This window comes from Podarcis melisellensis (assembly GCF_964234715.1).
Source record: "Podarcis melisellensis genome assembly, chromosome: 13".
Lineage (NCBI taxonomy): Eukaryota > Metazoa > Chordata > Lepidosauria > Squamata > Lacertidae > Podarcis > Podarcis melisellensis.
In genome coordinates, this window is record NC_138545.1 from 28020941 (window position 1) to 28044585 (window position 23645).

General features: G+C 41.6%; 1 protein-coding gene across 19 annotated transcripts in view; it reads left to right on the plus strand.

Moving 5' to 3' along the window:
- MAPT (microtubule associated protein tau) overlaps window positions 1-21336 on the plus strand; it is an 84138-nt gene extending 62802 nt beyond the window's left edge. For 15 of the 19 annotated variants that reach the window (XM_081886319.1, XM_081886307.1, XM_081886320.1 and 12 more), the window contains 7 exons: window positions 841-967; window positions 2502-2555; window positions 3120-3385; window positions 7088-7180; window positions 14063-14144; window positions 16133-16245; window positions 21079-21336. In XM_081886319.1, the coding sequence (XP_081742445.1) occupies window positions 841-967; window positions 2502-2555; window positions 3120-3385; window positions 7088-7180; window positions 14063-14144; window positions 16133-16245; window positions 21079-21294 (951 nt within the window). In that variant the 3' untranslated portion in view covers window positions 21295-21336. The other 4 variants (XM_081886313.1, XM_081886315.1, XM_081886314.1 and 1 more) reach the window with 4 other exon arrangements.
- The last annotated feature ends 2309 nt before the right edge of the window (window positions 21337-23645 follow it).

Here is a 23645-nt window from a genome sequence, read left to right on the forward strand (position 1 = left end):
GATACATTAATGTGCTCAGATGGAGTGTTATTTATTTAGTCTACAAACTGCCCCACATCTGCAGATCTCTGGGTAGGTAACAATAAAACTTGGCAATTTAGAGAAGAAATGAAAAGTGCAAATATATAAATTCCCTTTAGCCAACTTTGTTTATTCTGCTTAAATTCTTCTTAGTTTTTTATATTCATGGTTTTTTCCCTGGACATTGCCAGCGTTTTACTGAGCTTTATTCAGTTAATGGATATGTAAGACATTTGATGTTGCTTGTTGCTCAGGTTTTCCAGATGGCACAGTATTTGCATGTTATCACACCTGCTCCTGCAAGCTGTGGTGACGTAACAGTGAAAGATTTATTCAACAGTCACACATGTTTTCATGTGGATATCACATTTTATATGGAACAGAAAGGCTCATGAAATAAGTGCATTCAATTAATGTGGGTGAAAAAGGGATTATGTAATACTGTTATTACTGTGGATATCTATTCTAAAAGCTGTATGTTTAGGAGCTAAGTAGGGACAAGGCATCATCAACTTTGCATTTGGACAAGACATTAGTTTTACTTTACATAAGTTGTTCATTATTTATGTTCTGAAATCAAATGAGAAAATGGTAGAATTGAATAGAATAGCATTTTGTATGCCAAGCCTCATAAAAATACATATAATAAGCACATGGTAAAGTCTTGAAACTTGTATTGGCATTGTGAGTCCATTTCTCAAGTTTAGGTTGAAAATGTGTAAATAAAGAGGAAATCCCCCTAATCCACAGCAATTTACTCTGCTTTTTTAGTCTATGAGCAGTCAATAAATACTGCCCTTTCTCAATTTCTGTCACCAGGGTCCAGATATGAAAACAAAGATAGCCACTCCACGTCCTGGTATGGGACAGAATCAGAAGAGTCCAGCCAATGCTTCTCGGATCCCTGCCAAAACTCCCACCATTCCCAAGACACCACCCAGCCTTGGTAAGAGAAGAAGGGCTTTTTGTGTGTTGCGTAGCAGTTTGGTTTTTTTGCTTTCTGGAAATTGCTCCAAACAAACTGTGGTTTACTTGAGCTCCCTCACATTCAAATACAAAGGTGTTGGGTTTTTGCTTTTATTTGTGGTGTATCAAGAGAAAGTACAAGTCCTTCCTCAGTATATTCTTCTTGGCAGTAGATGTGACCAAGAACTGTGCCTATGCAGACAAACCTTTTAAAAGAACCCAAAAGGCCTCTGAAGAAAGTGGCATGAAGTTGATGTGGCCTAGCACCGCAAAAGTTCATTGGACACAGGCCCCAAGGCTGGAATTTTAATAAAAGTAGCATGAGAAATAGCCTTTTCTCAAAATCATAAGGTGAGCTTTTATAAAGGGCAGGGAGCACCAGCCAACCTGTCCATTTCTGCCTCTGACTGCCACCATAATCCTGCTTAAGAATCAAATCTCACTCAGCACTGGATGATTGGATAGCAGGTGGCTGCCATCTTGTATCACCCTCAATGCAATGCTTGACATGATGACAAAGGGACCTAAGATGGTGGTTTCTTGCTACCAGTTTGTATTCTTTTTAAAGAATCACCAAGTTAAAGGGAATCAGCCAAGTTACAGGGAATCAGCCAAGTTACTAGGCAGAGGGCTTTCTTGGTAGTGGCACCCACCCTGTGGAACACCCTCTCACCAGATGTCAAAGAGAAAAACAACTACCAGACTTTTAGAAGACATCTGAAGGCAGCCCTGTTTAGGGAAGCTTATAATGTTTGAAAGACTATTGTATTTTAAGATTTTGTTGGAAGCCACCCAGAGTGGCTGGGGTAACCCAGCCAAATGGGCGGGGTATAAATAATAAATTATTAATATTATTATTAAGGATCACCTCATTGCAACAAGATGCTGAAAGCCTTGAGCCTAGGTCTTGGTCTGGTGCTCTTCTACCACCCCCAGATACATGTGTTCTCCTGAAGGAGCGTCTCCACCCCCATCGTTCTGCCCGGACGCTGAGGTCCAGCGCCGAGGGCCTTCTGGCGGTTCCCTCATTGCGAGAAGCAAAGCTACAGGGTACCAGGCAGAGGGCCTTCTCGGTAGTGGCGCCTGCCCTGTGGAACGCCCTCCCATCAGATGTCAAAGCGATAAATAACTACCTAACATTCAGAAGACATCTTAAGGCAGCCCTGTTCAGGGAAGTTTTTAATCTGTGATAGTTTAGTGTATTTTTGGTTTCTATGGAAGCCGCCCAGAGTGGCTGGGGAAACCCAGCCAGATGGGCGGGGTACAAATAATAAATTATTATTATTCTCCCATAGTCACCCAATGAGTGGTTTACCCAGTCTTGGAGGTAGGGTTAAAATAGGGCTTAAGCTCCTGCTCCTGTGCTCCCTGTCCCCTTAGTGCACTTTCCCTGTTTCCCTTTTATTTTCTAATAGTCATTGGAATCTCTGTAGTCTGCCCTTCCTTTCCCCCCTAGCAACCAGGATGCAAGATTATCACTGTTTTTCACGGAGCGGTTGTTTTTGTTCTTTCAGCTGCCAAAAAGGAGCAAAGAAGGCCCCCTAACACAGCAGCAAAATCTGAGAGAGGTAAAAAAAAAAAGTTTACTATTTCCTCTTTATTCCTAACAAATCCTGTCCGCTGGCATTGACCATAAATTCTGTAAAACCTTGATAATTAAATTACCTTTTTGGGGGGTAGGTAAAAGGTTGTTTTATTCATATTTTAAAATATCTTCTCATTGGAAAGAAAGTTGCAACAGTACTAAATGCAACATAGCATTTTTTTATTTATTTAAAACATTTTTATATCACTCCTCATTAAAATTCTAGGGTGGTCTGCAATAGATGCCGATATAATAAAACGGCATATTAAAATACAGTAAAAACGGCAACAACTGCAGTAGCTGAACAGTTTTCTGTGGCAAAGACCTGGATGAACAAGTGTATTTTCAGAAGGTGCTAAAAACTCACCAAAGTTGGTTCCTGCCTTATTTCAGTGGGGAGATGATTCCATAAGCTAGGTGCTCTAACAGAAAACGTCCTCCCCCTGCTTGCTAATTTCCTTCGTGCATATTGAACATTGTGGAAGGTTCTTTTGAATCAACAGCTAAACGATTACTTAACATATTGTACTTTCATTTCAAATTGCAGGTGAACCGGTAAAGTCTGGAGATAGAAGTGGCTACAGCAGCCCTGGATCTCCAGGAACTCCTGGCAGTCGCTCCCGCACACCCTCCCTGCCAACTCCACCAAACAGGGAGCCCAAGAAGGTGGCAGTGGTTCGCACCCCGCCAAAATCCCCTTCTTCTGTCAAGAGCCGCTTGCAGACAGCCCCTGTCCCCATGCCAGACCTGAAGAATATAAAGTCCAAGATTGGTTCCACTGAAAATTTGAAGCATCAGCCAGGGGGTGGAAAGGTAAATTCAATGCACCTTGTCTTTATGTGTGGGCAAATGAAATACAAGTTTGGAGTTAGATGGGAAGTTACCTACCTTCTGTTGGTCCCCTTCTCAACTTATATTGCATTCTGACCCTTGCAGCGGCAGCCATCTCTTCAATATGTGAGTCCCCTGAATCTTTACACACAGATGTCTCTGTGTAGCCCACAACTTTGTATAAAGATCTTTTGACTGGGGCACAAACCCAGCAGTAGCATTACAAGAAAACTGAAACAGCATCTCAAACTTCCTCCTGAAACTAGCCAGGAGGCAGGATGGAAAGCAGCTCCTGTGGCCAGGCACTCTGAAAATGCCCTGGCTGCCACTTTGAGACTTCCATGGGCAGCACTGTAATTTCAGTTGCTTCAAAACTAAATTTCTGCTGCTGGGAATAAAAGGCCTATGGCAGCGCCTACTGTGTTATCTTCTCCCTCTCTAGAACTCTGTCTTCTGTCCCAGATATCTTGCACTTCCCTGAGGGCCTTTTCTATAGTTTGAGAACCACTGTACTACAAAGTAGTGAATGGGCTCAATCTTCTCCATTCCAAATTACATTACTTGCCAAAGTTCTGTTTTCCGGTTCCAACCTCACCATATCTCTGTTCAGAAAGAAGAAGTTTCACCTTTCAGATCACCCTGTGCTCAAAGTGCATTTGTACAAACTAAGTAAGGGTTAGAAAGCACATGGAATCTGAGCAGATAGAGTAAATGGAGTATGTATGGAACACTCTTACCAAGATTGGAGCTGGGGTGACATGTATTTAAAAGCCATATAGAATCACTGACTCACAGTGGTGAGGAAAAGTGCTATGTGCATGGTTAGATACAGCTGTGCTGTACCTAACCAACATGTGAAAGGAGAATAGACATGGTATACACATGTCACTTGGCAAATCCTTAAGCTAGGTTTATCTATGTCGACAACTTTCACTGCTAGAACACCTGCTGTGTTTGGAAGAGGCTTGTGCAGGGGGCTGAGAGATAATCTTCCTTCAGCCCAGGGGTGAAGAACCTTTTTTAGCTTGAGGATCACATTCCTTTCTGGGCCACATATCAGTGATAATCAGGGCCAGAGGCAAAAGTGAGCAGAGCAATGCATTTAAATGTTACCTTTGTGCAGGAGACTAGTTTTTATACACACTATCCTCCATCTAGGTAAGAAAGAGGCATTATCAATGGCCTTGGTGCCATGTAGGCCTTCCATCAGCTTTGGCGGGTGGCTCAGCTACGCCCTTATCTGGACAAGGATAGCCTAACTTCTGATAACTTCTAGGGTTCCTGCAATGTGTTATATGTGGGGTTGCCTTTGGAAGCTGCAGCTGATTCAGCCAGATTGCTGATTGGAGGAAGATGGACTTAGCTCACTACACCAATTCTGACATGACTTCATTGGCCACCAATAAATTTCCCTGCTCAATTCAAAATGCTAATCTTGGCTGCTTCACCCCTCTCCCCAAGCACTGGGCAGAAAGAGACCGCAATCCTTGCCTTAGGAACTGACACCATTAGGCCCATACCTGGAGATTTCTGAGTTTGAACTGGGGACCTTCTGCATGCAAAGCAGATGATCTGTCACTGATCTGTGGCCCTTCTCCTACATGAAGGCATGTTGGGGGCTAATGTGGGGAAGATAGTTGTATTATTCTCCCTTCTTCTAAAGGACAAATATCCTTCAACAAAACTATAAGGCTTCTTTATCAATAGCCACACTCACCAGTTCCATTCTCTTGCATAGAGATTTACAGAAAGGAAGGAAGAAAGTAAAGTGACATGGAATTAGGCCCACAGAAGGGCACAGAATCTGAAGCCACATCTTCAGTTTGCTGCAGTACTGTGTTGCTGATAAGTAATTTCTATCTAATTGTGGGCTTCTTCTAGTGCTACTACAATATATAGTCATTCTTTGAAGGGTTGCTCTAAACTAAAGGGCTGGATTGTTATGAGGCTGCTGCAGCCCAGGGCAATTTAGGGATCTATGGTTTGTCCCATTCCCTGTACTGATGCAACAATTGCCAGACCTAAATATTCTGTATCTGCAAAACAATAAGGGACGTTCTTAGCTTTCTGGTCATAGCTTGATTGTCTTTATGACCTGCCTTGAAATTGTTAATTAATGTATGACTGTTAGGGGTTGGTGGTTTTATTTGGCTTTATCTTAATGTTGTTTTAACCTGCCCTGGGGCTTTATGGTGAAGGGTGAATAAGAAATACAGTAAGTAGATAGAGTGGTAACCATTATTGCAAATGTAAACACCACCCACAAATTACCCAGATTACTTGACTGGGTGCTCAGCATCAGGTTTTTAGAGTTTGCTTTTTTCACTTACTTTTTACAGAAGAGCAACATAATGTCATCAAATCTTGTAACTCTTGTGTTTCCGCCGTCTTTCCTCAGACTATGGAAAATCCAGCAAGTGTAAATCACCTTAGCATTATTCTTGTCATATTATTTTTTTAAGGTATGGTTTTGATGTTTGCAATGTTGTATTAGGCAGGCAGGCCTGTCTGTCTGCATCTGTACTTTGGTACACTTCATTATTACCTTTTTGATAGGAGTCATTGATGGGTAGGGATCTCTTTTTAAATTAGCACTGTTTCTCCTTTATCAATTTTTTTAAAAAAACAGTATAATAGTGCTTCAACTTAAATGCAACTTTAAAAAAAATGTTTTAAAAAACATGCATGTTATTTGAATATTGGTATTTAGTGCCATTTTATCACTATTGGTCACTGCCCCCATGCTCACTTTAAAATATTTTTGTTCTAGTTTTAAGCATTATTTTTTTACAGTAATTATGTAATACTGTTGACATTTTAAAAGCACTGAAGCACAGTTTTTAAAAATGGTATTAGAATTGATTTAAAATGGCTTGTTGTGTTAAATATTTGCTTCTCCAGCCACATGTCTATGCCATGCCCACTTGTGTAGACAGGACATAATGGGAGATAAACACACAGAAAGTACTAAATTCCCTGATGTGTGGAACTCCGTTGCAGTTCTGAATGAGGCTTTCAGGGAGAGAGAGAGAGAGAGAGAGAGAGAGAGAGAGAGAGAGAGAGAGAGAGAGAGAGAGAGAGATCAACAGTTGAGTTCAGGTGCTTTCAGATTGACAACCCTTTTTAAAGTCTGGTGAAAGTTTGACGTGCTTCCAAATATAATGGTTATTCTGTGGTGCTAGCAACGACTAGGAGGTGAATATGATTATCCTAGCAGCATTTACCATGCCAATGAACATAGCAGATCAGAGAGCCATTAACTGCATTTATTATATACCACCCTTAACAGTAATTAGCCCTGGCTCTCCAACCAATAAGCAAATATAGCTGCTTTTGTTTTACTTTATATTGTTCATATACACACTTTGTTGCAGTCCTGTGCTGGGACAAATATCTCTGTGTTAGAAATGGGGCAGCCTATGTCATGACTTTGTTTTGTTTTTGTTTGTTCTTTTAAGCACTGCACTAATTTCAGGCCTGACTGTAGGATGTTTGCCACTGCGTAAGCTGAAATTTGAAGCTTCATCTTCAAAGCAAGGAACTGGCATTTGTCCCAAGGGGAAAGTCCCTTGCTTCTTTCTTTGTCTTAGATGACTGGTACAAAATGCAAAAGATATCTCTACTCGAAAGGATAATTGTGGATGGCAGCGGTTATCACTCATATTCTTTTTCTGGCTATCAAAGGTGCAGGTGGTTAATAAGAAGCTGAACTTTAGCCATGTCCAATCCAGGTGTGGATCTAAGGATAATATCAAACATACCCCAGGAGGAGGCAGTGTGAGTACTTTCACACCATTCAATGCACTATAATAATCTAACTTATTATAAGTGGCATGACTTTTGCATTAACCCTGAAACACCAATGCTGTCTGCACAGTCAGATAGCTATTGATGATGTGTAGTGAATTAACCTGTTACCAGTGAAAATATGGCTTGATTAAAGCTCCAGCAGAGTTAGCTGTATGGGGATGTGCACTGAGCTAATTGGGTATTGAATTGGAGGCAATATTATTTAAGTGGCTGCCTTCTCAATACATAGTGTTCAAATTACCCCAGAAATTATCCTTCCTGACTCAGATAGTTGATGGAAAATGAAGGTGCAGAGTGTATTGCAAATGGAAAGCTGATTAAAAGTGTGGTGTGTTCATGGACACATATAATCAGCATTAAAAAAACAAATCCAAATTCTTCATCAAGGAAGCACATGTTCCTTGTTTCCTCAAAATAAAATATGCAAATTAGATAAAATAATGAATCATTTCCCTTAGGCTTACTTTGCAGAATTTATTTTGCTTCCATGATACGAGTTTTCAGGGAAATTTTATTATTTTTAGTGAGGATTTTGGGAGCAGAGGGAAAGGCAGAAAAGGAAAGTGTTTAGTGTTCTGTATATAGTAGAACTGAGGGGGTAGGGGAGAACTGGTATATATAGGATACAGGAGGGTCTTGCAACAAAATGTTGCAGGATATTATTACCTAATAGGAATTCTCTTGTTCAGATTTCCAGCCATGATGCTTTCCTCCAAAACAGTATAAGCTGTTAGGGGCTCAAGCAAGCCAATTCACTCTTCCCCTGCACTTTGTGATTTTTTGTTTTTATAACTGATATGCAATGTTCAATAGGTTCTGGTGAACCTAACATACTTGGTGCTTACTGTTCCAATTGGGTGGGGCGCTATCCCTCTTGGTTAGAAAAATGGTTTTCTTTTGTACTTCTCTTAAGCAGACTGGTACCTCTTTGTTGTTTCTCAGTGGCCCTCTTCTTCTGGCTCCATTTCTAAGTTTGCTATTAGAAGGAGGGAAAATTGAGAGCAAGCACATGACACACAAGCTCTGTCTGCTGATCACTGGCACACCAGCCCAGCCCAACTCTGGTTTCTAAGCATTCCTCTGCAAACAAGAAGAAAAATGCCTTTCTAAAGGCTGAGTTTTGAAGGTGCTGGAATTTGAGCTTCCAGGTCAAACATTTAGGTGCATGTAATACAGTCATGTGCTTGACACAGACAAATCAAAGAATATGTCATGCAATCATAGAGTTGAGACCCTGAGAGTCATCTAGTCCAACCCCCGGCAATGCAAGAATTTCAGCTAAAACATCCATGACAGATGACCATCCAGCCTCTGCTTTAAAACTTCCAAGGAAGGTCCACCACCTTCCCAGGGAGTCTGTTCCACTGTCAAACATCCCTAACCATTATAAGTTCTCCCTGGTGTCTAGTTAGAAACTCCTTTCTTGTAACTTGAAGATATTGGTTCAGGTCCTACCCTCTGAAGCAGGAGAAAAGAAGCTTGCTCCGTCTTCCATGTGACAGCCCTTTAGATATTTGAAAATGGCTAGCATCTCTCCTCCCAGTCTCCTTTTTTCCAGGCTAAGATCTCTAAATCCTTTTCATACGTACTATGAAGCCAGGTGTCTCCCATTTTATATCTGTGCAGCTGTTTCTTCCTGCCTGTGTAGAGCCTTACATTTGTCCCTATTGAAATTCATTTTGTTAGTCTGGGCCCAGTTCACCAATCTGTTAAGGTCATCTTGAATCCCAGTTGTCTTCTGTAGCATTAGCTACCCATCACAGTTTTGTGTCATCTGCAAATCAGATGAGCATCCTCTCAATTAATGTCACCTGGTATGTTTTTCAAAACAATAAGGAATATTTACAAGGCTTACAGCCTGTATTCAGAACAAGTTCCACATACTTTCACAAGTGTACATAACGTGCTCAAATTAGTTTGGTGTATTGGTTTGCCTTGTTTAAACAATTTGACTCTTTTGACTTGGTGTTGGTATGACTGTATCCTACCACATTCCTTATGTTGATGTTTCCATGTTGTTTTGTCAGCCAAGATAATTGTGGGACATATCAGAACAGCAGGGTTTATTTTATGCACTAGTCTGCAGTGGTACATTTCATCTTGAGCTAGCTTTTATAAACAAATTTATATTTTAAAAAGAAAACCTGAAATGCTTTCAAGGGCTATAGCTCCATTCAAGATTAGTAAGGAACACATTATGCGTTGCACTTAGGCCAGCTTGCTGTTGCACTGTTTAATGTACCTATCTATAGGTGCCCTATAAGTTAGGAAGGCTTTTTAGCAAAGTTGGCCATCTCCAAATAAGTTTGCACATCAGAATTGTTGGTACGGTTTGTGAATATTGCAAAGAGTAGCTGGGGAAGAAAAGGAGCGCACAGAGGGCTTAGATGAAGGCAGATGTTGCATGGGCACTTGTACTTGGAGACTGGATTTCCACATTACATAAGGAACCTGCAAAAGTACTGGTATATTATGCTTTTAATGTTGGCATTCCCAATTTTTTTCTGCCATTTCTTTTATAAATCATGCTTAGAGGAAGCCATGATGTATTTTCATTGCGGATTAAAAAATCATTTTTGCCTTTTTCAAGTTTGGAGGAAGATCTTTCAGTAACTAGCATTTGGAAGAGGAAAGAAAATTGCAACAGCACTGCTATTTGTATAGTCAATTCTAGCTTAGTTGTGTTCATTAATTTCAGTGGATCTACTCTGAGTAAAACTTAGTTGAATAACCCCCTAGTGTTCAGGCACAGGAACTAGTGCTTAGTGCTTTTATTCTAAGCCATCTGTTCAGTGCTCTGTGGGCATTTGCTGTGCTGTGTGAAGCTGATGAGAGCTATAGTCCGAGGCTACCACACCCTGCACAATAAAGTGTATTTATTATTTTACTTATCTTAATTTTTGTAAACCTCATTGTAATTTAAAATGAATGTATATAAACTCACCTAGTGATGGAGGTTTATGTGAGCTTCAGCTAAATTTGCAATATCCCAAAGCAAAACCCAAAAGTGTTCTTAAGTAGAGGAAAGTTTTCTTCAGTGTCAGTCTGAAAAAAAAAGACACCTGACATATGAGATAGTAAACACCAAAATAGTACTGCAATACACCATCCTGGGGGTTGGTGTCAAAGGCAATGGCGTTCTTGTTCTATTTTTAGAGTCAGAGAGCAAAGACTTATTTGTTTACAAAACATGGACAAATTGGATCACCCCAGGAAAAGCCTAGGCTGCTCCCCTTTTATTGAAAATGCTTCTTTGGGATTTATGTGAGAAGTCCATGTGATTTATTTGGAGCAATTCAGACATTACAAAGACACTTGGATCTTGAAAAGTTTTAAATCTGATTCACAGTGATTGATAGGTCTATAGGTATCATTACTTCCCTGTGCTATGATACTGGGTGTGGATTCTGTGCAAAACAATTACTGCATTTCTATCTAGTACACATTAAGTCTAACCTATTGACCTTGGCAGGCAAGATGGAAATGTGCTCTCAGATGAAGACAGTTTGCCTAGCAAAATACAGAGTTGAGCTGACTTCTATACCAAATATAAGCAGATTTTTACTGATCTATGCTTAAGATGTGCTGAACTAGGAAGACAGGATGCACGTTTTGTGACAAGGTTGAGTTGAAGAGCCTCCTGAGATGCATATGCAAGAAGGGTCTACTATAGAACAAAGGCAGAGAAAACAGGTGCCTGTTTGTGTGGTCTCTCCTGATACTTTTTCCTATCTATTTCCCCACCCTGTACCTTATATATGTGTTCATTCTAGCACTAAGCTACACAACACAAATTCCTGATTTCCCACTGGGTGCTTTTCATCCTGTGCTCAACAATGCATACCAAAATGTCTCTCCTTCTGTCACAGCTTTCACCAAATGCAAACAGATTAAAAAATACGATAAGAGAAAGATGTTTACAGAGGAATCTTTGAGATGTTCAGGATAGTTTAGACTCATCTTTAAAAAGATTGGTGGGATCCCAGATCTCAGGATGGTTGGAAGACCTGTCAGGACAGCCTGCTCCAGGAAACTGATGGATCCTAAATGATTTTTTGATGGCTTTTGGGAAGTGTTTCCTTTCACCCAAACTGGGCAATCCTGCTGAAGGCCTCATGAGGCTAGGGGCTTGATTCACCCCAAGTGCCCTTACTCGATTTGGGGAGCTGAGCTAGCCTCTTCAATTGTGAAGTTGGAAGGAGTGAACCTATGGGGTGACTAGTAAAGTGGTAGTAATAGTAGACTTGCATTTAATCTGATCAACAGATTAGATACTGTACTATAGACTATTAGTGTGCCTAGTACAGTCTACTCTGTGGCCACACTATTCCATCATTATTTTGCCAACTGTTCCAGCACTTTATCGCAGTAAAGGGCTGTTAAATCTTGATTCTTCTACAGATAGGAGGCAACTTGGTAGCTGGCTGTGACCAATATTCTGGACCCTTTGTGGGCAGAAATGTTTTTACCCATTCTGACTTAGATCCTACAGTTAAGGCAGAGTCAACAGAGGAATTTTGGTATCTGCTTGTTTTGAATGCTTTCCCATTTGTACATCCTTTGGATGTGGACATGATTATTTTTTAAAATCTCCTCTTTGTTTTATGTTGGTTTTAATGTATGTGTCATATATTGTTGTAAGTTGTTTTGAGTTACTTTTGTTAAAAAAGAAAAAAAGCCATTAATAAGATACATAGAATTGGAGAACTGAGGCCAAGCCCTTGTATGCTTCATCTTTGGCCTTCTGCACTAACAAGAGGTTCTAGAAGGGAACTTTTGAATTGCATGATGGGAGTGGTAAAAGCCTCCTGCAGGTAGGTGTGGTCCCAGAAAACTTAAAAAGAGGTGTTGGCTGGGAGGAAGAAAGCACCTCTGGAAACCTTACCTTTAATCCCCAGTTTACTGGAGATTTCCCATTTGAACTCCAGTGTTCTTTTTTGAACAAGATGGCTTCTCAGTTCCAGGATATTCTGGATGTGAGAATCCAGAAACAATTATAACAGTTCCGAGTAGTCTTTCCAAGCACAACATGGAAAGGGCCACTGAGAATTGAGACCTCTAAAATACTGGTTTGGATGACTGGAAGCAGGATGAAAATGCCTAGTGAACAGCTGTAAGTTCAAGTTCAGGGGCCTGGAAGAGGTACCACCATCAGATAAAACAATGCTTGTTGTCTGAGAGGCTTACCCTGCAACCTGTTCAGCCATTGCAGGTTGCAGTTCTAAATGCTGAACATTCATTTGCCTGGTGGCTGAGAGGATGACAGGCACTTTGACATCGAGTCTGATTTTCAGCAAACTGCACAAGGATAAACTAGGAAGATACTGCCCCACCTACAGCCCGCAAGAAACCCTGAATACCATTTGCCTCTAGTCAGATTGTATTCCTTCCCACAATGTCATTAATGCTTGTAACCCAATAACCACTAATTCAATTTTATCTGTACCTTTTGTGCATGTTGTACACTTGCTAGCTTGTGTATGCCATTCAAAGGTTCAGAAATGCTTTGCTTAAATACCTTAGTATTCCTCTCCCTGTACTGCATAGATCACTATTTAAGCGAAATGGTTCAATGTGTCACAATTGTGCTGTGATTGTAATTATTTTTTAATAGAACATTCAAAGCAAGGAATATTACACACCCAAATTCTGTGATGGTATTCATCATATCCAAATGAAGCTCTGAAAATTCAGTGCATATTTTTGAGGGCTGGGTAGACATAAGCAAATTTGATGAAATTTCATCAGAAGTTTCACTCTTGCTGTGAATGCATGCTTTAAGAAAATATTTCTGGAAAAAATGAATCTTTTCCACAGTATGGTTTCAGTCTCCATGTTGTTTCAGATACCTTTGTTCTGTTGCAACATTTTGAAAACATCCTTTTAGGAAAAAAAAATCAACCCTCTCAAAGCACATTGACTATTTCTGTTGTTTCAGTTTTTGTGGACATAAACCTTAAGTTTTACATCAGAAAAAGGTATTTAATTCTGTTTCTGGTTTTTTATATTTTCTCTGTAGCATATCTTATTTGATTATACCTCTGTCTGCTCACCCCTTTCTCCCTGTCTCACTTAAGCATCTTCCGTTCCCATTGCTTTCCCGCCTCCTTCCTCTGGAGGTGTGATAAAGAGTTTGTGCATGCTGTGGAAATGCAATAAGGATAATGTTGACTATAGCCACATGTGGTGATCTTGCCGGACATTTTAAATCTTTTTAGATAAAAATGCTTGCAAGCATAAAATAAATGTCTTTTTCATTACCTTTTGAACAACTGATTATATTCTTAAATTCTTAAAATATTTGAACAGAAAGGTTAAATATAAATATATAGAACAGATTTATTATGAATAACTACAGCAATTGGAATCTCATCTAACTTAAAATGAAAATGAATTCCTAAAGTTGAGACTGTGGAATATACGTATGCTTAAAATAACAACTATGTTAGAAACAAGGGAAGAGAGAGGTATATTTTTTCTAAAGCTTTTGGAAACTCAGGTTACAAAAATATGTCATCCAATCTACTTTTCCTGTTATATGATGATCCTTGTTACTTTTCTTTGAATTTCATAAAATCAATCAAAGAAAAAGTATGCATGCCTTTGGCGGGAGATTTTGCTACAACGCGTGCTTTGACTTCACAGTTTCTGGTGGAAAACTCTCCTTCTGCCTGTGCTTGAATGATTAATCTTTTAGACAGCTTTTCAAACTGCATTTCTTCTCCAGTTGGGTTCCAGTGTGTCGTCTGTCTCACTTTTTCTGCATATCTTGGGGAGACATTCTTTTTCAAGTTGAAATAAATTCCAGCCCCAAACACTCTGTGCACTTCTTTAATTTTGTCCTCACAGGTACAAATTGTTTACAAGCCAGTGGATCTCAGCCACATAACGTCTAAATGTGGTTCCTTGGACAACATTCATCATAAACCAGGTGATGGTGACTATATGTGTTTTTAAAAAAACAATAGTTTCTTACTGGACTTCTAAAGGGGGTGGGACCCAATAGCTTTTTTATTCTGCTTTTTTGCAGACATTGACAAAGGAAAGGGGAGAGGAGGGAAAGAAGGACAATGATAGGTAGAAGAGGAAGTAATTACAACTGCGGAATGAAATAAAGATAGTCTGCATCCCATGTAATGCTTGCCGCTACAGTGGTACCTCTAGTTACATTCACCTCCAGTTACATATCCTTTGGGATACGTGCGCAGCAAACCCAGAAGTATTTTTCTGGGTTTCGTCGTGCGCATGCGCAGAAGGAGCTCCAGAACGGATCCTATGCACAACCGGAGGTACCACTGTACTAAGTTCTGTCTGAGAGAGAGAAATGTTTGCAAAATATAGGAATTGATCATCTACATGATTTTGTCAACTATTGGTTCACAGGGTTATTCTAGAAAAGCCTAGATGCATGACCAAGATAACATAGTTGCATAACTTTTTAGGTTATTATAAACTTAATATATTAATGATTAATGGGTTAGTACTTAATAATAGGGACACGGGTGGCGCTGTGAGTTAAACCACAGAGCCTAGGATTTGCTGATCAGAAGGTTGGCGGTTCGAATCCCCACGACGGGGTGAGCTCCCGTTGCTCGGTCCCTGCTCCTGCCAACCTAACAGTTTGAAAGCACACAGTGCAAGTAAATAAATAGGTACTGCTCCGGCGGGAAGGTAAACGGCGTTTCTGTGCGCTCCTCTGGTTCGCCAAAAGCGGCTTAGTCATGCTGGCCACATGACCCGGAATCTATACGCCGGCTCCCTCGACCAGTAAAGCGAGATGAGCGCCGCAACCCCAGAGTCAGTCATGACTGGACCTAATGGTCAGGGGTCCCTTTACCTTTACCTTACTTAATAATTTCATGTGCATGCCTCCAAAAGCCCTCCTACAGCGGCAAACATGTTGGATCAGATCTTTGATCTCTGGAAGCCCTTCCTAGGCATGGTTCATGGACTTGAGTCCTCTGCCTGTATACATTCTGCTGTAAATTTGCTTTGGGGGGGAAAACGTTGAAGAAATCTGGATGCCGCAGCAGATGCATACAGGCCTATTGGGGGCAACCATCTAACACACACGTTAGTACATACATACATTTGTGCTCTCTGAGCTATTTTGTCCAACCGGCTGGTACAGAAGCCAGTTGGCAGCAGGCACAGTCTACCTGCAAATGTAATTGATAAGGCCTTTTGTTGCTTCCTTTGTTCCTATAGATGGAGGCCATGAAAGAGAAAGGGAGGGAGGGAGAGAAAAGGAGACTCTTTTTAAAGAGTGGGTCTCATCAGACTGTTGATGGTATTTATCACCTTGGTATACTAGGTACATATAAGCTTGCTAGCATCTAATTTAAAGTACACCCTACAGTGGCATGTTCAACTGTTGCCATTTACTTTCTATACAACTGAGTTGCATAGTCAAGTGAGCAAGCCACATACTAGTGACAGGTGGCAAACAAAACACCTACCTGACAATATTCCTTCTCTATAGCAGTAGCTTTCACACTGAGCACCCACCAAGTTGATCCAAGATAATTTTTTCTCAAGCTCATCCAACCCAACATCCTCTTCTTTTATTTTATTTCTTGCCTGCTAGTGTTTCATTATTTTTTCACTATTTTGCAATTCATTCAGCTGGCATTATTCTGGACCAACTGCTTCCACTTCTAATGCTGAAAGGGAGCATGGACATGTAGTAAAACTTGGTCAGTTTTATGAGATCAAAGTATATTTGCAAATTGTGTGGAACTTGCCTTCTGCTGTGTGAAATTGCTGGGTTTTGTTTTTTGCTTTCTAGGCTGTAGAATTTATTATTTACTTGCGCTAAACTCTGAGATAACAAGCCAAATCCATGACATTATTTTCTCCAAATCTTGTACACACACTTTTAAAAAATATTTGTTAACCCTGCCTTTATTTATCCTCTAGGTGGTGGGCAGGTGGAGGTGAAATCTGAGAAACTGGACTTCAAAGATAAGGTGCAATCAAAAATTGGGTCATTAGACAACATCACCCATATGCCTGGAGGAGGAAATAAAAAGGTAAGCATTCTTCCTCTTGCTGTTTTCTGTGCATGAGGGGAAAATCTCATCAAGTTAATAACAGGTAGCAGCATCTTTCTCAAGCCCTGCTCCCCACCGGTCTCTGATGTTGCTGCTTTGAACCTTGTTTTTTAAGTCCCCTGTTTTCCCCATGCATTTTCTGTATGCTTCTCTAATGCCTACTAAATACCTATTACATTTGCCAGAGTAACAGCAAAGGGGTAATTGCTTAGCATCATTCTCCACTTTGTTCCAAAAAAAGGAGCTGCCTCAGAGACTAAACTATGTGTTACATGCAAAATCACTTATTGGAGCTGTGATGCTGATCTTCCCCTCTCCAAGCTGAGGTGATTGAGAGCAGAAAAATAGTGTGGGAAGGAGAGTTCAACCCTTTTCCCTACACTGAACACGCCCCTCCCCCCGGAGGTTTAAAGCATGTTTGTACATAACATGTGGTTAGTTCCTTAGCAGCTGCCCACAATGATGGCTGAAGTGGGGTAGGACTTGCCCTTCAGAAGAATTCTGTCCTTCCATACTCTCCAAGAGGCACCTGGGGGTGCGTACAGACATACCTAAAAACAAAGCCTGTGGGCTCTGAAAGCATTGCCATCATGTTATTGCCAGACAAACCTGTTGCTGAGTTTGGAGAAAAGAGAGTTGAAGCAAAAACTGACTGACTGCAGGGTCTTGTGCCGAGCCCTGCTGAATCTAGTCCTGCATTGCATTCCCATAGTGGCCGACCAGGTGCCTGTGGGAAGCTGCAAGCAGGCCCTGAATACAACCATTCTCCCAACTTGTGATTCCTGGCTAAACTAAATGAGAAAGGGAAGTTGGGTGTTCCCGCTTGTTAATTGGCAGGTTGGTGGGCAGACTTACTGGTGTGGCGGTCAGGCAAGCACAGTGTGGGGGGTGGGGAGGTGATGCGTGCATGGGGCAGCAGCATGTTACATCAGAGACCTCCTTCCCTTTTCTCACTCCTAGTTCCTTTTGTCATGCTTTGGTGTTTCCAGCTTTTCCTCAAGTGAGCATGCCTGTTGGTAGACTGTTTCTTTAATGAGTGGATTTAATGAGCCTGCCTGTTGGTAGACTGTTTCTTTAATGAGTGCATTTGCTATCTGCCAAGATCTTGGAAGGAAATTCCTCTCCAACTAGGGATATAAGTTAGGTTGGCCTTGCCTTTGGAGATACAGGAGAAGTTAGTCTTTCTAGCCAGCGATCCTACTGATTAAACAGAGGGAGCTTCAACGGTAAGTTCAGTTTCCCCTTTAATCACACAGCTATATATCATTGGTGCTTTGCATAATTTTTTTTAAAAAGCAGAAAGTCTAAAGCATGGGGAAGGGGCAGCAAGGAATGCGGTGTTTACAATGGAGGTAAGTATGCCTGTTGATTTGCAGCATAAAGGAGGGGGAAACCAGGCTCACATCACTGGAGAAATTAACATGTCGGCTGCCATTTTTAGGTACGTCTGTATGCGCCCAGAGGGAGGCAAAGGTTTCAAATGGAGCAAGGAGGAGGAGGGGTCTTTGATTGCTTGGCTATGTTTGCTACTACAGTCAAGACTGATGTCTGATGCTGTGGTCTAGATACCATTTTCATAAGGTATACTTGATGCCTTTTAAAATTTCACAAAGCCCCTGCTTTACTCTAAGAAGGCCCTTATCAACTTTTTTTTTGCTTAAAAAGAAAGGACCCATTGACCATTACCTGCTCACATATTGCTGGTATCCAGGTTGCTGAGATATTTAATGTGGCAGAGCAGCCTATTCTGTTGGTCCCTCCATAGGATGCAAATACTGCCAACTGGAGTGGTTCTCCCAGAAAGACTGATAAAATGATGAATCGGCACAGTAATTCTGTTAAGGCGGACCTTCCCCATTGAGGTCATATAATATACTTAGAAGTTAATTGCACAATTAGCTTTTTTCCTTGGACCAGGCGTGCCAGCTTACTATGCATCTGGGAATATCAATTCCCTAAATCATTCCACTTCAGAATAGGATTGCCAGCTTTTCAGCTGGCCCCTATATGTGTGCCTTTAATAGCGGCTTAATGTACAAACATTAACAGGTGGTGATATTCATTTCCATGCTATGAAAAGGTTTGCCCTCTGCTTTCTGTGTATCAAGCTGCTGTTAAAAGCAAAAGAGCAGTCCAGACTGGGTTAGTTTTCCTCATAAATTGGCAACCCAGTTCAGGCAGCTTATGCACAAAGAGCCCTGGAGCTATCAGCAGGGATGCATCATAGGTTTTGAAACCCCATTTGGAGAGTGATTCAGTATACCAGTTAATCCTGTTTGTTTGTTTGTATTTGCCTCATCTGTTGTGCCTGTCTTGGGGAGGGAGGCTCTACTCACATGCATTTCAGCCCCTTCCTCTCAGACGCATCTCATTTTAGTAGCCTTAGAAATCTTTCTAGCTCTCATTGGCTCCTTCCAGTGAATGTGCTGGCTTCTGATGGAGGAACTTCTCCGCTTCCTTATCCTTCTCTCAGTGTTTCACACATCGGAGCATCCACCTCTTTTCACTCCACCTCTCTCCCTCTCCCCTCTTTTTCTGCATTTCCTGGACCACAGTTGGGCTTTTGTAGCGTATCAGAGAAGGAAACCTTGCAGGCACTGTGAGCATAAGTATGACTTTTGACCCACTTGGATGGCCCTATGCTCCAGGCACAGGAAGAGGAGTCCATGAATGGCAAGCAGTGTGATGAACATAGTTAAAGGGGGCAGAGAATTCATGAGAGTGAGAAGGTTTAATGTCAGGAATAGCACTGTTCTCTCCCCCACTGATTCCCCTCCCCAAGAGACAAGTTTAAACTTTGGAATAGTTCCATTATTATATTAGCTATCTGCTCAGGCTTGGTGACCATTCTGTAGTTGTGCCCTGAGACAGCCAGGGCATCTAGAAGGAATCCTTTCCTGTGATAACGAATTATGCTAATGAAGTGTGAGCATCTGTTTTTCTTGGGAACAGTAAAGAATATGGGAAACACTACAGAGGTCCTCTGCTTTAGTAGCACCCCTGCACCAGCCATCACCAAGCTATATACAGTAACTTCATCTCACAATAAGTTGTTGCTTTAAGCAAAAAACCCTGCTGTCGCCACCTGATAAGGGGAGGGGGATGTAGACTCTAGATACCCACGCCTCTAAAGACTTCTTCTACAACTGTGGAATGGGGGTCCGCAACCCCAGCTACCCCCGATCATTTGCTGGTATTCCTGGGATTGCTTAGGGGTCTGGGAAGACTCCTGGCTATCTCTAATGTAGTGGCCCAAAGGCTGTAAACGGAGCTCTTTTTCCTCCGCAGAGCCCTTAGCACTTAAGCAGGGAGTTGAGTAGGAGGGCCCAGGTGCAGGCTCCAGCCCACCCTCTCAGCACTTCTGGCTAATGAGAGAGGAGATCCAGAGGATAAAGGTTGTATCAAAGTTAAGGCCTTCTGAGAAGATCAATTTTTTATTTAAGAAGGCACCTATGGTGACAACAGTAGCATACAAAGGCAAGAATTAACCCTGCTTTTTTGTGAAGGTAGAGTTAAGATTGGAAGCTGGACAAAGCTTTCTTCCCCACTAGAATTATTTTTTGGTAAAAATCATTTGACCCTGCTTTCCAGAAGAGGAGTTAACCCATGCCTGTATGTTCCACTCCTCTGCTGACTGACAATGGCAAAATTCATCAGCCATCTGCTGAGTGGTATGAGACATATTGGAGTGCACACCATCTTTATTCGCTAGCTCTTGCATTCTCCATCTCTGGTTCCTGTACCTTCTTCTGCACACTGCAGTTATATTCCTGATGCTCTGTCCTCCTCCAATTCTATATGTCCCTCCCTCCCCATTGAAGATTTTTGGTTTCATGTCATCTTATTTGACGATGCTATTTTGCATCCCACTGACCTTCTCCACCCACATGCAGAGAGAGAAGGGCAAGGAAGACACGAACGGTGCTCAAAACTGCCCCAATAAGACTGGGCCTCCTTCCCCCATCACGGAGCCCTCCATCCCTGAGGAGAGCCCACTCCCCGACTTGCACCCATGTGATGCCAGTAAGTAGTTACCTGTTCTCATGAGCTTTGTGAGAGCTAGATGGGAATCAGATACCCAGAGCTTGGAGGGTGTGGGGTGGTAAGGCATCATACTAGTTTTCTCTGATTTTGTTAGATTGAAAACCTGGTGTTCTGTACTAACCCTAGCAGCTTAATGTGAAAAAACCCCTGTACTTTAAAAATATTTTGGACTATCAGACCTCTATCACCATTCCACCTATCTGCAAGATTGGCTGCTGGGATCTTTCATCTGGCATGGTTTCAAGATAAGGGATGCCCAGTTTGATAGGAGACTCGACTTCTTTGCCTGAAAACATTCATTAATTTATTTGGATAGGTCACCTTTTCATAACATGGTAGTACAATTCTGGGAGAAGCTGCTTTTGAAAGAAGTTGACATTTTTGTATGTTCCATTTCATAGGCTCATAGCACACAGTTTGCATACAACTTCTGTCTATAGGTTGTATGAAGCAATGTAGGATTCCTAGATCAAGGAAACATGGATATCATTATTTTTTTAATTAAAAAAATGTCAGCCAAGCAAATGAGTGGAACTGCCCTTATAACAACACACTAAAAACTGAGAGCCTGGATTTTCCCAATTCTGAGCATACATCAGTGTTTTGCCAAAGCAGCGGCGATGGGGAGAAGAGGAGCTGCGGCTGAACGAACCACTTTGGCATACCAGTCAAACTCTAGTGAAGGTATAGCTGAAGTGGGTGGTGGGAAAACAGCATCAACCCCCTCCACTTTCCCCTGTCCTGACCTGCCGATGTCTCTCATTCCAGATTGAGAGCCACAAGCTGACCTTTCGTGAGAACGCCAAAGCCAAGACTGACCATGGAGCTGAAATTGTCTACAAATCACCCACTGTATCTGGAGATGCCTCCCCACGGCGCCTTAGCAACGTCTCCTCTACTGGAAGCATCAACATGGTGGACTCTCCACAGCTGGCCACATTGGCCGATGAAGTGTCTGCTTCCCTGGCCAAGCAGGGCTTGTGATTGTGTTAAAGTGGGTGGAGAGAATAAGAAGAGAAGAATCCACTCTGGCCTTTCTTTCTCTGTTCCGTTTTACATCTTCATTCCCCACCATTCCTTAATTTATTTCGTTTTTTATATTAATGGGCTAACTCTTTTAACCTGGTTCCCTGTCCCCCTTGCCATTTATTCATCTGTGGTCTCAGGATTTCAAAATTAGTAACAGTATGAAAACAAAGATTTCTTACTATATCTCAGTCTAGAGAAAGACATCATTTCACCACTTGCTCCTAAACAAAAGGAAATGTAATTGTTAGGAAAATTTGTGCTGCATAAGATATAAGCTTAAGAAAGAGGGTTGGTATCTGCCTCTGTCGATGAGTAGCAGCTAACCAAGTTTGTCCCCATGAACAGAGAAAAGAGCCTATATTGCTGTGGGATTGTTTAGTAACCTTCTTCAAGAACACCTGCTGTTTTGCATTTTGTTACAGGTATGTGTGATAGTGTAAGTCTAAAGCAGATATCAACTGCATACACAGGATTTGCAGTGTGAAATATCCCCTACTTCAGTCCTCAGGGAATTAGTCTTCAGAATCTCATCTCTGCGGGGGGACATGTTTCTATGCTGGGAAGGGGGCAAATGCCTTTTATTTTAAGTTTTCTTGAATGGGGTTTGACTAGAGCCATACCACTGCATGCGAGGGCCAATGCATTGGCCTGATACCTTTGAATCACAAGAGCAAACAGCATTGAAATCCTGCCAGCTCCCTCAACTATGGTTCAAATGGTGCATACTGAGGAGCAAGGTGACGCTTGCCTCATGCGATTCTCCTTTGGGGATAGTTTTTGCAAATGTAGGGACATTAAAAGCAAATTTTCATACTATTTGACTATTACTACCACTTTTCTCCCCTCTTCCACTTGCCTGCCTTCTTTCTCATCTTTCCAGCCTAAAAAAATGCCACAAGTTCCATGCCCGTCTCTTTGCTCTTGCCATAACATTTGCAGGTTGGTTCAAAGGACTTGGTAGGTGTTCTTGGGGGAGGGGAGCAAGGAGGTTTGTGGGTTTCAGATTTGCTCCTTGTGTTCAGTCCGATAAGCATGGCTGTTTCTCTTGGTTTTCATGACAAAATTGTGGTTGTACGTAGAAATTTGTGAGGTAGAGGTGTGGTTCTAGGGTTTTTTGTTAAATGAGATAGGTGCACTTAAGTGCAAGTGCATGGGGGAAGAAGGGTAACTTCCTGGAAGGGCGTGCATGTGGGAATAGGTGCACCTTTTAGAATCAAGAGTCTTTCATAATAGTTGCATATATCTGATGCTCTCTTCATTGCATGCATGTTTATTCCTCAGTACGTGCATCTGTGGAAGAAGCATCACAAATCATAGACACCAAAAGGTTTCGTTATCACCTCCAATACTTTTCCATGAAGATTGTTCACCCTTTCAGTTATGAGTACTCAAGCATTGCTCATGTAGTATGAACAAGTCCCCAAACTTGGGTGTGCATGCTCCAAGGGAAACCTACAGCACAATGCAACCAGCAGGAATCTATTTCCCATATTTTCTGAAAAGGTGCCAGAGAATTCAAGTTTTCACAGGTGGGGGGGGGGGAGAGTCCAAAACTAGCACACTGTGCAGAAGTGTCTGAATAATGACTGTTTCTGAACATAACCTGCATATGTGTACTGGCTCAAGAAGCTATCACACTAGCAGAAAGAGCTCTTTCCCTCACCTGTCAAAGTTGGAAGACTAATTGCATTTGTAGTACAGATTCCAGGGTCGTCCTTACAAACCCTTCCCCCCTTTGCTGTTTAAAAAACATTTACGATACGAGTTGTAGCTGTGCATCTACCTAGGCTAAGTGAAAATACTTTATTTTCAGAGAGTACTTTGCCTTTTGTGAATGGCTATTCCTCCCTGCCACTGCCTTTATCATCTTATAGAATCTTTCTCTCTCCCCTGCCCTCTCAAATTTCCATCCTTCAGATGTAAGTTCCCAAGCAACACAGGCTTTGCAAAACATAGCCTAGTTTATTGGAGTACTACCTGAAACACGGAAGAGCAACAGAGCTCCTATTAGAATTATGACACAATCTATTGCATGAACGGTTGTAAATAATACAGATTTTATAAGGCAGTCCCACCACCACTTATACATTACACAGTTGGAATTGTCTGGATGTGTTTGGAAATTTCCAAGTGAGAGGATAAGATGGTTTAAGTAAAACATAACACACAAACCCAAGAAGCGGGGGGGTGGGGGGGTGGGTCTCAAATTGGTGATAGCATACATGGCTTTTTAACAGTAAGTTCACAAATATGGCAACAGAGGCCTGACCCTCAGAGCTAGGTCCAATAAGGAACTGTGGTGTAGG